This window comes from Cuculus canorus, chromosome 3, assembly GCF_017976375.1.
Source record: "Cuculus canorus isolate bCucCan1 chromosome 3, bCucCan1.pri, whole genome shotgun sequence".
Taxonomy (NCBI): Eukaryota; Metazoa; Chordata; class Aves; order Cuculiformes; family Cuculidae; genus Cuculus; species Cuculus canorus.
The window spans coordinates 57757742-57773306 of record NC_071403.1 but is presented as its reverse complement, the minus strand read 5'-3'; the positions used below and the strand labels follow the sequence as shown (position 1 = coordinate 57773306).

Sequence of the window (15565 nt, the reverse complement as noted above, 5' to 3'; positions counted from 1 at the left end):
AGTCCTAAATGAGAGAAGAAGACATTTCATAGGACTTGTTTTTCTTGCTTTTACCTGAAATACTTTGAACTGCAACATCTGTCTCTGAACCCACTAAGTTCTTGTGGTAAGTGGAGCTATATTGTTCATTCCTGTGTCTTTGGACAGCTATTGGATGGAGGCCACTTTGCTTTGATCTCAAGTGAATTGCCTATGCATACACTTATCCAGTCAAGTGTCACTGTCAGGTTCTACACATGGAGCCCAGGGCATGTGGATGTTTTCAAAGTAGCTCAAAAAACTCAGCATTTATGGCTTTTTGATCTCTTTGAATCTAGAGTAGATGCTAGCATAGTAATTCTGCTTATACTGTTCCCACATCATTCTCAGTTTCTTATGTTATGAAATCCTCATTCAAATTTATTTAGCTTTACTATATAAAGTAGATGGAAGTTGGCTTTAATACTGGTTTCAGTTTGTTAGTAGTAAAATGGACTATTAGGTTGTATTGTTCTAGGTGAATTAAGAAATCATTATGTGGTTTTATAAATATCAGATGGAACCTAATTAACTTTTTTAAAGGATTTTTATGACTTTTGCAGTTTCACACTTCCTGTGTAGCTGTATTAGAGACAGAAAGTGGGGGTGTATTACAACACTTCAGACCTTTTTTATAACTTTGCTTGTTTCTTCAGCTTCTATTTCAAAAATAGGCAGGGAGAGTTCTGCCTGTAACCTAGAGTCAAGTACTGTTATTACAGGAATTTAAAGCAGTAATTGAAAAGAAAGAAAACAAATCCAACAAAGAAGGAAGCCAATGCTCAGGATTTCCAGAGTGGCTAGTGATTTTTTTTTTTTTAATTTAGGAATGCCACTTTCATGGTGTCTAACATGGGGCAGATGTTCGTACAACCTTAAGCCCGATTTTCAGTGAGTCTTAGGTGTGTAGTGTATTTTGAAGCTATTCCATACGTCACTTGCCATGCTAGATGGAATTCCTACTAAGGTAAATTTGCATGTCTCATCAGTTTATTCTTTTTTTGACATTACTCACCATTAATCTGTTTCTGTAAACAAAACTAGCAAGTATGTGCCAGACTTAAACTGAAATTTTGTCTATGATCACATAATGGTGATCACTATATTTACTCTGAAAGAGCTCTCATGCATTGGCAGAGTTCTCTAACCCCATTTTTTAAAAGGAGAGTTGAAACAGAGATGTGACTAAACCATAGCGCGGGTGCAAACCTTTAGGGTCTGGTCTTTACACATCCACTTGTCAAAATCAGCAACCACGCCAGAGTGCACTTTGGCCACTTTGTGCCTAAAAATACCTGGCTTTTCTTCAGCGGGGACAAAAGGTGCCACTAGGAAAGAATAAGAGAAAAACAGTGCAATCTGTGCCCTTATTCTAATTGATGATCAGGATGTGGCTGGATTTTGCACATGCCCTGGAGCTAGACATAGTCTGAGAGTTTAAGTGTCTTCAAGGTCATACAAAATAGTCTCAGATGTAGAAGAAGAATATTGATTCAAGTCACACAGCTCAACTAAATATGATGCTTTTTGTCTACATAGTTTTTTTTTTTTGTACCTTGGTGTGTAGTGTTTTTAGATAATAGAAGGGATGTTTGTCTTTTAGGATTTCAAAGGCAAACAGTGATCTAGATTTTCTGCTTAGTTCTAGTGTCAATGTGGTCTGTTGATGACAACTAGAACTAAAATCTAAGGTTTCAGTAAATGTTCCACACGTTGTTTCTCCTGTTAGGCGTATGATATCTTGCCGAGCCTATCGAGGTAGAATTGCCTGTTAGCAAATTTCTAATGAATGCATTCCTCCTTAGTACATGGCTAGTCTGAGTAAATAGTAAACATATGCTGTGCATAATGAAATTCTTCCATCCAATTTTGTATTGTGTAATGCTCACTCAATGTGGATATTCATAAATATTCATGTGACTGTTCATACTTCAGTTACCAAGTAGCATCCTTCTTTCTGGAAAATCTTTAGTCCGTTATAGGAGAACAATATGATTTTTTACTTATTATCCAAAGTCAAGAAAGTAAAATTGTCTCTCCAACAAAATCCTTCAACTACATTGGAGCAGAAGCTTATGTACTATAAAAGAGATTGAGGTTTTGGGTTCTTTGCCTTACACTTCTGTCTGTATCACCAAAATCCAGCAGTACCAGTATACACTGTCAGCAAAGAAAATAAAACTCTTAGTGACATCAATAAACAGAAAACCAGAAAATTGAAGCTGACGTTTTCTGGCCTGTTTTCAATGCAGATTGCTAGGTGACCTCATCTACATCCCAGAAGTAGTCCAAAGCCAACTAACATGTGTGTGGCCAGTGATGCAGTTGCACATTCACGTGAACCTATAAGTAGCAAAGCACATATGGGAGCAGTCAATACAGCAGTTGCGACACTTAAAAATCTGATGCAAAAGCACTAGCGCAAGATGCTTTCGTGAAAGTTAAAGCGTCTGTCATCTGCTGAGAACTCAATCAAATGTTGTCATCTTATTCTGGACATATTATTTCTGCAGCAGTCCTGGTTCTCCCTGCACAAATAAGAGCAAACCATATGTCCTTATAGTGTTCCCCAGTTGATATCTCTGGAGGTAACTATTCTATCATCGTATGACTAGTGGGTGTTTAGGGTGCATCGAGTAAGTAGATTTTTTTTTTTAGGCAACTACAGGAAGGAAACCTCTTCTGCACCAGCATGATACATACAGAGATGGTTTGCTCTCTCAGCGCCACAAAGTATTATTTTTTAGTCTCATCTTCTGAAGTAGCCTATTAGAGAGAAAAGTATAGAAGAATTTCCATTTAAACTACTAGATGCAAAATATTGGTTTCAAATGTACTATGAACCTAGTTTTAGATCAATTTTTAAGAAGACTACAGCTGTTGAATGGAACCCACTAATTGGAATATCACCATTTTGAACAAAACTGATCTTCTCAAAGCAAGTCATTCTTTCCTGTGATTACTGCACTTGTATAAATATTTGTTGCCTTTCATATAATTGCCATTGTGTTGGACAATGCTTTTAGCAATTACAGAATTAATTATATGTGAGTATGAGAGATCCTCTGTCTTTGCCCAGAATCCCAAGGCATTGAGACTGCATGTACAAGATTAAATAGGTACTGTAGGCCTACTATGTTGCTCCTTGGAGCAGAGAAGACTGTGGCCAAGGTGTCTGCATCCTGCCAGTTCATCAGACAGAGTTAGACAAGATGTATGGTTTTGCTGTCTTCGTCCTTCTGAGCAGTGATTTTAATTTACAAAATGGCTGAAGAGTCCCACACCTCCATTGGAAATTTCTCGTAGTTCATATATGGAGAAGGTTGTAAACTGCGGAAGTTAGTGATGCCTTTATAGGAGCAGGAGGAGGTTAGAGAAGGGAGAATAAGCACTTTCTTTCCTGTTCGCTTGCAACCCCATCCAGCCAAAATTGCTGATCACTTATCATTGCTGGTGACAAGAATGTCTGAGATGGCAAGTCGATGCCTGTATTCCACAATGCTGGCAGGGTGACGTACCTATTTTTGCAGCAGAAAACTCCAATCAAGTAAGTGACATGCTACACTGGACATGGTACTCAACTACGTACAGCAGCTAGAAAGGCTGAGAACTCATGCTGGTACACTGGTGTAACGAGATCAAAGCCCACGCTTCGGGCAAAGCCCATCATGCTTTTTTAAAGAAACATCAATAAGAAAAATAATCACCTCACTTGTTCACTGAGGAAACAAAAGCCATATGGAAATTTGTCCAGCATTCAAGATTAGGAAACAGCAATCACTGAAAGAGTCATGTATCATCTAATCCACTGGGAAAAAGTCTTGTTTCTTATTCTGCTCATTGGTGCCTCTTGGAAACATCAGCTTTTGCTCCTGATTATCTTTAGTGAGAGCATAAATGGTACTGTGTAATTCACCTTTTCTGTAGCATTGTATATTGGGCCTCTATTGTGGGAGTCTCATTTTACATTTCTCTGCTTGCAATGTCCTGCTAATCCTATTTGATATTCTATGATGTCTGCGCCTATGATGCTGTCTTACTTCTCTCTAGATTTTTTGCTGTTTTTCTGATGAACTCATTGAGGAAGCGTAGGTAATAATGATTGCGTTTTCAAGGAAGATACTATCAACTTATATGCTTTTATTTTTACAGTAATCACTAAATTTACCAGAGTAGCAGAGTCATTCTGAGTTTGGTCATAAATTATTAATTCACACAAAAAAAATTAGAAGGTTCATTTTGAAAATAGGGCCTGATGTGCTGTGTAATAGAGCAATACAAAATTTCTCTCCATGATTTTATCTTCCAGCCTGTGGTTTCTTGAATTTGTGTGTTCTTTCATGCATGCAATTAGCTCAAGTTATTTTGATTCTTTAGAAACTGCTGATTCATCTAGCATTGACCACTGGCATCCTTCTCACTTGGGTTCTGTGCAGGCTGCTCTGCTGCCTCGTGAATTTCCTAAGTCTGGGTCCTTCAGTCTGTTGCTACTCTTACGATGGTCCATCTGTACAAATGAGAAAGAGACTTTTGGCTTTCATTGGGTATTTATTGGCAATTATCCATTTATCTTTTAAAAATTGGAACCCAGTCTGTGTAATATCTGATTTCAAGTGGTTTCTGTTAGAGAGTTTGTCTTGAATTCTGGGTATGGGCTTTTTTTTTTTTGGGGGGGGGGGGAGGAGAGTGTTCTAAGCCCTTTTCCAGTGGAAGTAAACTATTCTGTTATTAAATTCACTGAGAGGAGGATCAGCCATGGTCTTGTATTTATTTATTTTGTGTAATAGCAAATATGATTCTAGTTTTAGGAAGTATATTTAAGAATGGAGATTCAGCATACTCATCGATGCCAATGCATCATATGCCCCCACCACCACTTTTGTTGTTTGTTCTTGATTTAAACAAATATTTGGTGGATTTGTTTCTCCACTGAGTTCTCTAGCTGTTAAAATTGCTTAGAGGGGAACTGATAAATAATTTACAGCCATAAATTTCTAAATACAATGAATCTTTCATGTGTTAGATTGATCTGACAGTTGTATGTTTATAAACATAAAGAAGAATGTTCCAGTTTAATTTAATTTGCTTTTTGGCTTGCACTTTTTTATTGGAGTAGTTGTAAAAGTGAATGTTGTCTGCCTAGCTGAATGTGGTAGCTAATGTTTTCGAAGCTTCTTCTCATTTGTTTTTCTGAAGCGAAGCTGGTTGTCTTGAAGCCCATGTGAAGGGAACTGTAGTAGTATTTGCTCTTCAGATATCCATCCTGATGTTTTAGTTTTATATGCTTGTGTCTTCTGTTTGATTTCTGTATTTGTACTCTTCTCTTACATGCATTTTTGCAACTCAGTTGCTTTTCCTGTCTACCGCTAGGAGATACACTCTGCAACATCTCTATTGCTCTGCTGCCCAGTAGTTGGAAGAGCAATTTCCTGACATTGGTGGTTGTCCTTCTGGTTTTAATACATAATCAACTGGTTGAAAGGGCAGTAAGAAAGCAGGGAGATCATGCCTATTTCCATGCCTGTGTCTTGGCAGGGATGTAAGCAGTGACTTACCTCCTCGCTTGGTCATGCTGTTTGTATTACAGTTAAACCTTTGCATTGCAGTCTAACGTAGCAAAAGGCTAGCTTTTGTGCTGATGTTCACAATAAATTGCCAATACATTGTAACTGATTTTTTTTTCTTTTGTGGTTAAGTACAAAATTCCGAATGTTGTAAGTGTGCCTGACAGTTTGGTAGTAAGTCATAGCGTATCTGATCTTCTTGAATTTTATTATAGAGCAGATATGTTAATGGTGACTGGGTCCCTTTGTACGTTAATGTGCTATGCACATAATGTCATGGAAAGACTGGGATAAATCTAGTCTGAGTAGTAACAACCTCTCATATATTGCTTATTACATAGAGCAGAATAGTACCCTGTGTGTGTATTCAAAACAGGGAAATTATCGCCTCTGCACAAAGAAAGAAGTCAGTGGTCGGGTAAGACTGTTGTATCTGTGATGGGATGGGTTCAGGGAGTTACTCTGGTCTTGTCTGATTGCTATTTAAAGCTCCAGTGGCTTACAAAGGTAAGAATGTGTGTGGCTGCCAAAAGCTTTGTCAGCAAGAAGCCCAGCCTAACTCGTGTCAGGACACCTTGTTTCTGGACAGAGTGCAGAATACAGGAAGAAGTGGTTTGACAGTTATACCAATCAAATTGCTTTTTTATCTGTTTATTGTTTTGCTTGTGAATGGAGTTTTGGTGTACCTATAAATAGCTCAGATATTGCTGGGACAGTTCCCTCCACTCCAGGACCTTTTGCCAAGAATCAACACAACTATAGTGGCAAGGGGTGGCTCCTAGGTTTGCCACAGCTTACACAGGGGCAGCACCTTGAACACAACTCCAGGAGATAGGCTTTTGTTGCAAAACAAGGGAATTAGTGAAGTGATCAGAAGGAGGCACTGAGAAGAGAAAGGGATAAAGCAGATTGCTGCTGTGCTACAGTTATCTTAGGCCAGGGTAGATGGCAGTGGTTCAGGCACAGAAGGGTCAGGGGCTGTAGAAAATTACAGAGCCCAGCACTGAAGGTGGTCACTCTGATCTGACCTCCTTCCTAATTAAACCAAAACTGCTAAGATATTCTTTTTTTCTTTTTTTCTTTTCTTTTTTCTTCTTTTTTAAATTATTTCTTATTTGTTATTATAGTTTTCTAGCTTTAAACAGAGGAGAGGGATAGAGAACCTGCAAGTAAAGCAGATAGTGACAGGCATGACCAGTCAACAAAGATCATGGCAGAGTCCAAACATGCAATTAAAGCAAAGTGCGTCTCTCTCTTTTAGAGCAGATCGACTGGAATGGTATTGTCATTTAACCTCTGAGAGTCTTCTCACGCTGTAGTGGTGTCAGCTCTCTGGGCTTATTTATCTGAGTCATTAATAAGTCATCAGAGTCATTCACTTTCCACATGAGGTTATGGGAGAAAGGCATGTCTGGGTGCTCCTTGGTAGTCAGCAGGGAAAGGCTGCCAAGGAGAAAGAGCCTGAGCTGTGTGCGGTAGTCAGAGAAAGCTCTTTGGTCTCTGGATCACACTGAGATTTGGTAGCTTTTGAAGAAAATCTGAAAAATGTGATTATGATGGGGAGGTGGGGCTGCAGCTGTAAGTCTGAATGCTTGCAGTATAGTGAGCAGCTCAAAATTACAGCCTGTTAATAGATGTACATATTTAACCTCTTAGAAGGGCTATAGCTCCCTGCTGTAGTACAATAAGAGTGGTAATAGTTACCATTTAGATTGTGCTTTCTATTTTCAGAGCTGTGCCAGCATTAGGTATTTGAATGTAAAACAGGTGGGTAATCTCTGAACAGGGTTTTAAGCTTTTTGATTTTGGGTGGGAGGGTAGTGTTATTTTGCATAGTCCCCAGAATAAAAGACGTTCACGCCCTTCTGCCCCAGTGGTGGGTTTACGGCGTCTTTCAGTCTTCTCCCAGGAGAGAGTCTCGTGCAGGAGCTGATTTCTTCTCAGATCTGACCACTGGAGCCCTCAGTAATTATAGCCGTGTTGAAATTCCGAGCTAAAAACAGAAGTGCAGCATGTGGCTGTTCCCCATGTGATTCGGAAACCAGGAAATTGAAAGAGCCTGACTGAGAGAAGAGGGAGTGCAAAGCAATAGACACATCTAACATTTATTTAGAACCCGCTTCGCCTGGGACGCAAGAGCTGTCATCTGCCGGAGCTCATTATGCATGCAGCTGAAGCAGAGCCTGATTGGATGTAGTAGGACCTAAGGCGAGGGGGAGAGGGAGTGGGAAGAGAGTTCTGCTCTCCGCACTGAAATGTAAACACTGGAAAGGGAGAGGGAGTATAACGCCTTTATGCTCTGAAGAGTGAGCGGCTGGCTCTGGGCTCCTATGGCTCCAGCGACATACCTCCTGCAGGTCTAGCTGTGCCCAGCTTGATGAACAGAAGCAGACACTTCAGAGGATCTCTGGCCTGTGGATATAAATAGGGGACAATTAGGATGGTCTAGCTTTCCCCGGTGGCGCCACAGCTCCTTCGTGTTCCACGCCGCAGCTGGGACACAGCAATGGACATGAGCATGAAGAAGTTCACAGTGCGTCGGTTCTTCTCAGTCTATCTCCGCAAGAAGTCTCGGTCAAAGAGCTCAAGCCTAAGTAGATTTGAGGTAAAATTCACCTTAACTTTATTAAATGTAGCTATTACCATTAGGTCCTGGTAACGGATTTGAGAGAATGCCTGTGCTTACTAATGTGATAAATAGTTAAAGGTGATCTTTCCCTGGAGGTGGTAATGTTTGCACCTGGTGTTCTTTGTTTCAGTGTAGTACAGTGCTTTTTCTCAGTAATATTCAATACATTGCATAATATATTCAGCATGTTGCTAAGGATCCTTTTATCAGCCTGGCAGGGGAGGAGGAAGCTAGTTCAGGACATCGTGAAGTTATAGGAAATAATTACCAATCCACTTAAATTAGCACAAATGGTACCATATTTTGCAATAGCCTCATATTTTAGTTTTCCTCCCCTGTGCACATACTATTCTTTCTCAGTGCCAGATTGCCAAGTAATTAATCAACTTGCTAGTGCCTTTTATATATATGTGTGTTAAATGAGGCTTTTCTTGGTTATTTGTAGGTTCTCATGCTTGCCCGGATTTTTGCATTTATCTTCTCTCCTATATGTCCTGGGTGTGTGTGGTGGGGGGATATTATAAGGAGAAGTTGTTCTTCAGAAGTGGGGAGACGATGTAAAATTAAGCCTACAATGATTTAGCACGGTGGGGAGATGCAGGCAGTTCAGTTCAGAGGTATTAGTAGATACAAATGTGTGAATGGGCTAGAATCAGGATTTCTGCCTTCCTTCCTCAAACCATTGTTCTTCAGCCCTATATTTGGAGCTGTGAATAGTCGGCAGGATGTGAGATCAATTGAATAGATGTCAGTTATATTTATGTTGTTCACTTTATCATTGCAGATTATCTGCAACCTCTGCATTAAAACAGAGGTAGATAGAGCCTCATTCCCCTTCTCTTCTCATTTATTTTGTGCTGGTGTACTTCAATTGACCTCCACGGAGTTATTCTGATTTGCACTCGTATTCCCAGGAGAAGGATTAGTCTCATGCTGTATGAATACGTTTTATAATGTTATTCCCTTAGTGTCCTATTTAAAGTACCAGGTAACTGTTTTGAACATAAAGTTCTTTATTTGTCATTGCTTAAACAGGACATGCAGGAAAGCAGAGGTTTTGGCTGGTGTTTTGTTGTTTTTTTTTTTTCTTTCATGTCTTTAAAATCATCTTTCTTTAAAACTTATCTTGTAAGGTACCTAATTTTATTTCACTTATTGAATAGTCATGCTATACATTTAAAACAAACTAATAAATGAAAGTTGTTCAAGTTCCCTCCTTGCATCAGCCTTGTCCCTCCAGGACTGAGAGTAGAAGGCAAGAACCCTTTCTTTCCCTGTTGTGAACCCAGACTTGCAAAGGCTAAGCTGAAATAGGTGTTCTTTGTAACTTCACTAAGCTTGTGCTATGCCAGAGCCAACAGTAAGTAGACCTGGAGTTACATGAAGGAATTCTGAGACCGACAGATGCCTTTGCAGGCTGCCAGTGTCAGGGCACGATGTTAGGAAGGCAGGTGACTTTTAGACAGCAGAGCCCCACTGGACCTCATGAGTATACGTTTGACAGTACCATAGTTTGGTGAAAACAAATCCCACCATGCTGATTATTTAATTTACCTGGGTAACCTGGCATGAATGACCAGGACAACTCAGGGGCCAGACCCTTGCTTCATTTGAAAAAAAAAAAAGTATTTACAGTCCCTTTTATCATTAGTATTAGATTTACTGGACTTTTTCAAGATGTAGGAAATAGCTTTCACTTATGTGAGTTGTCTTGTAATGATTTGTTTCAGATTTATACTAATTTGCTTCAAGAAGCAGCCTGATTTGTATAAGTTCAGAGCTTTTCGTCCACTTCCCTACTCTCTCTCTTGACTTGGCAGTAATGACCAACACTATGCAAAGTGACTCAGTATTATAATGCAACTGAGAACAAGGGTTGTTCTAACCAGGAAGAAAAAATGATTCATAGAATCTGTTCTGCTGTTTAAGTGTGAAAATCATCAGATATGTTCCCGCTTAGAGGGGAAAAAACCAAACATGAACATTAAGCCCCCCTCTGTGATTTCCATCTCTGAATACCTCTCTGTATAAGTTTGTAATTGAAGGCTAATAAGCACTTGTCAGCTAAACAGAAAGTCCAAGGAAGCCTGTTGGTAGTTGGATTTTTAGAAGTCAGAATATTCTTCATCCTAATAAGTAGCTGTTTTTGAAGAGGCAGTAAAAAGACACAAGTTATTACATCATGGAATGAATAAAAGTAAAATAAAGGTAAGAAATTTGGAGAAAACACATGGCATTACTTTTCTTAGTGTGTGTTAGCTAATGTACCTGGCAGAACTTATGTGTTTCTGGATGTCATTTGAAATTTGGAAGGGGACTGTTATTCCTTGGTGGTGTGGAATTTTTATTGTGATGTTCTTTGGGACAGGCAGGAAAGAGGGTTGAAAGGTTTAAGATAGATACTCCTGGATTCAAGCATATTTTATCTTTAAAATACTTCTGTTAGAGTAGATTCAAAATAATGTAATATTAACTACTGATTTATAACTGATCAATTTTTCTACTGTGGTATTCTGCTACGCTTTAAATTCACTTGCAGTGAGCTTCATAACTTACAGAGCAGGGAAACAGATGCAGAAAATTACTTGGGAAATCACAGCTTGTAACTTGACCTTTACTTAATAATTTTATGTGCCATTATCATTATTATATCTGAGACAACAAGATTATTGCCTGCTATAGATAACTGGGTTTCACACTTTGTCCAGCTAAAGTAGGCTCTGTGCTTCTGTACACTCAGGTAAATGAGATATTGCAGGGGTTTAGTTTTATCTTGCCTAAATTGTGTGCCCTTTTTAGTATTCTGGCTGAAATTTGAACTTATTTGGCCACACTTCTGGGTTTTCAGTTCTTATTGGTTTTCAGTATGGCCTGCATTGCCCTTCATTTATAACGTATCTAGTGATGTAATTTTATTGAATGCATAGAGCCAAGTTTTGCCCTTCTGCATGCACACTGAGTTCTTATTGAAGTCAGCTGAAAATCCAGCAAAGTCAATGAGAACTGCATGTGTGCATCCGAGAAAAGGGCTTGGTTTATGGTTCTTGCAGAGTGTTGATGAACGTGAATTTGAAATCATCAGGAGAAAGGGCTCACAGTGTGGATCTGCTAGAGATTTTGAGCCCCCGTGGAATGCATCTTATGGCAATGAGCAATATCCCTTGATTTATAAATCAAAAGTTAAATATGCCATTTGAATAAGCTAAGAAAGACCTAAGCATGCAAAGAATTTGATTGCATTTATTCCGGTGATGCAGAAGCCTTTCTTGGTTATTTTGAGAAAGTAACCAATTAAAACATTGCCCTTGATTATTTTGGGAGATGTTTCTGACTTTTGCATTCTTGATGTATTTTTAATTTGTTATTCTTTTAATTCTTGTTTTGTCTTACTGCTAATGGTGAAGCTAAATTCTTTTTGGTTTATGTATGGGGCTTAGAGCCTAGCAGAGTTTTTAACTCAAAATTAATCTGGAGCCCGGTGTGCCTTGGTATAGTCAGTTGAGAGAGGCAAGACCGGCTGTGGGTGATTCAAGTGTGGGTCCTGCTTGGGTTCCAGCGCTGGCATGTAGGAAATGTTAGCAAGACTAAGCAGTCTAGTAAAGAATAATGCAGAAAGACTGGCACTGGCTTTATAATTTTTTGTTATGAGAGATTTTTGGTTCTGATCTTAGGCTCTGATTCTGATTTCCTCCAGGCTTAAGTTACAACAGCCTTAGGAAAGTGGCCAGTAAACGCTGAGCTAGACTGCTTCTTTTGCACAGTGGGCTGGACCAATGCTTCACTTGCAAACACTTTTGAACTCTTCTGCTCCAATCTGTTCTTTATCAGTACTATGCCCTTTATTCTGTCTTCTCTTCTTTCTCTTTTATAGATATATTTGGTAGAGGAATTTATATCTGTCAAAGGCTAGACAGAAAGAGGCAAATTAAAGAACAGAGATGGGAATTAATGGCCCAAGATCAACTCTGCAAGGTGCAAGTTCAGAGGCAGCTTTAGGGCTTTTTTCCCTTGGTAATGATCATCTTTGTGATGTGTATTCTTGTTACAGCAGAAGTTACGAACACCTTTGTAGACTGATTTCCCACTGCTGCAAGCAAGACTTTTATAAGGAAATACAGCAATTCTTGTAGTCTTGCATGACTTGCTGGAAGGAAGGGAGGCAGGGCAAGGGAGGGAGAGCACGAGGAGCATGTATTCCATCAGATGGGTCACTTGAGGAGGAAGAAAATCCAATTTTCAGGCTCATTTTTGATAACTTGCTGTGTCATTATAGATGGTTCAGACCTCTTTGCCCTGCATTCCCCATTTGTAAACTGAAAATTATGATGATTATTCAAGTCCTTTCACACAATTCTACCTATTTACATTGGATTTGGTGGTAAGAGAGCTTACTCACATGTGTACACATTCATAATAAAGAAATCGCTCCCCAACTCCCCAAATACATCTGACTTTATCCTAAGTAAAGAGTCTCTTGTGCCTCAGGCTTGCTGTGTGCTCCTTCTTACAAGCCTCAAATTAACTGTTGAGCTACAGAAAGGGAAAATTGTAGGTAAATGTAGGGATAACTTGTCAGCAGAAAAATTTACAGAAAGATAGGGCTATTTTACCAAACAAAGATGGTTTTCTAGTGTTTTATTAGAGATCTCCATTGGTAAATGCCCATAGCCTTCCCAAGAAGTATATTTTGCAACGTTATCCTTAGCGTCTGAGAGCTTTTCTCATGTTTTACACAATTTTTTTCGCATGGCAATTTTAACCTGTGTCACCTAGTCCTGCTCATTGTAACTGTGAAAAAGAGATTGTTTCGTTTTCTTTGCAGGAAGATTTTTAGGCATTTGCAAGCTGTTCAGGTCTCTTTTCCTTGGCCCTTGCTGTAGGGTGGGAAAAATGGCTTTCCTCCTTTCTGAAAGTTAGGGACTTTCAGTAGGAAGACCCAGGGCTAGTTACAGTTATTAGAGAGAAGCTCTTTCTTTCTTCTGGATGCTAATAGTCTGTTGTAAAAATCACTATTATTTCAAAGGACCCTACTCTGTCAAAGACCAAACCAAATTGTCATTTTATGCTCCATTTCCATCATCTAAATATCTGCATGATGCCTTGATCTGATGGTGTTTGTCATCCAGTCCAGAGCTGACAGACCCCGTTCATGGGCTCTGATGTCAGATCAATTCTGACACACATCACGGTATTAAACACAGACGCTGGTCACATACGTGGGGTACATGCATGTTTGGGCATAGAGCAGGGGTCTGTTATCCTCATGTAACGGAACATGTCTTCATTTGGTTGTGAGATGAGCCTTGTCTAATCAAGTAATGGGACATGTACATGCATACCGTATGTGACTGGTGATGACACCATGATATGGTGAACATGTTTGGTCATGATCGTGAAAAAATGATGAAATAAACATAATGGAGGTACCATTGTCTCTCCACTGTGTCTCTGTGCCAGGTTGTCACGGTTTAGCCCCACCCAGCTAGATCTCAGCAGCTAAAACTGTACGGTTGAGCTTTTTCCCCTCCCTACCCCGCAGGGAAAGAGGAAATGGAAATTAGAGGAAAAAGACTTGCAGGTTGGAAACTAAAACTACAGCTTTAATGAAATAATAATAAATACAAATATATGAGATCGTGCTTCCACCCCTCGATGACTGTATGTCACCACAAATGCTGCAGAGCAGACGCAAGGAAGGCTAAGAGGGAGGTGTACTCAGGAACTAGATTCAGGAACATACAGATCTGGGATCAGGAACAACCAGACAGATGAAGTCCTCACTGGATGTCAGCCATTACAGAAGAGAGCAAGACCCTCGTGATCTCTCAATTTTATGTTGTGTATGATGTAAATGGGATGGAATACTCTGTTAGTCAGTTTAGGGTCACCTGCCCTTTTTGCCTCTCCTCACAGGTGCAGCTCCTTTTCCGCCAGCTTTGGAGGATGGCCTTGGTTAAGTATAAGCATTGGCCTTATTGCATACCAGTGCCCTATATTATCACTTTTAGAGAAGAATACTGTCTCAAAAACATGTAGTTAGTTTTCAGAGAATGAAGATACTTCAAGCAAGTGAGTTAGTCACCAAACTGACTCTAATTTAGCCCAAACCACACACAGGTAATGGCTTGGTTCCCTGAGCCTGGAGCATATGCGTGTGGGTATTCAGGAGGACAGAAACTGAACCTGGTGAACTGGTTGGAACATGTGAGTAGCTGAGCCTCCAGCCTAGCAGTAATTTGGAATAACTTGGCTTTATGCAGGTAGAATGTGTAATTATATTATAGGTGTTAGCCCATAATGTTTTGGCCCGTCTGACCCTTTGGCACAAAAAGTCTATTCTCAGAGGGCTGAGCCCTTCAGCACCTGTTTTTATTATCAGTAGCATATGATTCATCTATTTTTCTGGTAGACTTCTCCTTTAGTATGCGCTTTTTGCATTTTTATCTTCACAGGTGGCTGGATATATTTCTAAAGACCAAAATCAGATAAAAAAAAAATCTTTATGTTTACTTACCAGTTACATAAGTAGAAATACTTTTAATCTAAATATTTGCTTGTCATCTCCTCTTGTACACTTAACAAGACTTATGATCCCAGTTCTGCAATGATTCTGTAAAATTATTTGCTGTTAAGAAAGACTCAAAGTACTGCAGAATAGTAGGAGTTAGTTCTGTGCTCAGGACACACTCTATAGGACACAGTTTTGCTTCCTGGAGAACAAAGTCTCAGGAAATGGAGAAGAATGATTAAACCACTCAATCTGCCTTGAAAATAGCGTCCTGACTGAGTGTGAGTAAGGAAGTAGGCAATATATCTGTTCAGGGTCCTTGCAGCACAGCTACCGCTTGCACACAGGGAAGTGCTTTCCAGGCAAACAGTTTGGGATACAGGTTCCCTCAGTGGATGCTTGCGTGATGTGGGGGCACCCACAGCACGGCTTTGTAAGAGTTTGAAGAGAGTAGCCAGCCTTTAGATGTGAAACTTTCTCACTAGTTTGAAATGTGTTGCCAGTATTAGTTTTTCTGCAGAGCTGCTTTTACTGTGGGACGTGGGAAAACGTAGAGAGATCTCTTCTAGCTCAGTGCCATGAGTTCAAGGATACTGGAAGTGCAAACCATTGATGATGCAGAAGGCAAAATTGTGATGTTTCCAATGAGGGAAACCTGTTTGTCAGATTGCAGTGGTATTATTAGGCATTGTGTAGCAGTGTGAAGGCAAGAAGTGGAGATAAATGCTGCTAGATTCCTTTCAGATGATAAGTAATGATAGTAATTGACTAAATGCCAGATATCTTATGAAATGTAAATAGATGAGCTCATAGAAACTCAAAGTGTAATTAAAGGATGTCATGCCT

The 15565-nt window shown here is 39.6% G+C and overlaps 1 protein-coding gene across 2 annotated transcripts in view; it reads left to right on the top strand.

Moving 5' to 3' along the window:
• Positions 1–15565, top strand: part of RPS6KA2 (ribosomal protein S6 kinase A2) — a 288113-nt gene that overhangs the window by 112086 nt on the left and 160462 nt on the right. Inside the window, exon 1 of one of the 2 annotated variants that reach the window (XM_009557727.2) lies at positions 7612–8187. The exons of the other annotated variant lie outside the window; for it this stretch is intronic. Within the exon in view, the coding sequence (XP_009556022.2) occupies positions 8089–8187 (99 nt within the window). The 5' untranslated portion in view covers positions 7612–8088. Of the gene's footprint in view, positions 1–7611; positions 8188–15565 lie in introns of those variants that run through there. 2 annotated transcript variants of the gene reach the window in all.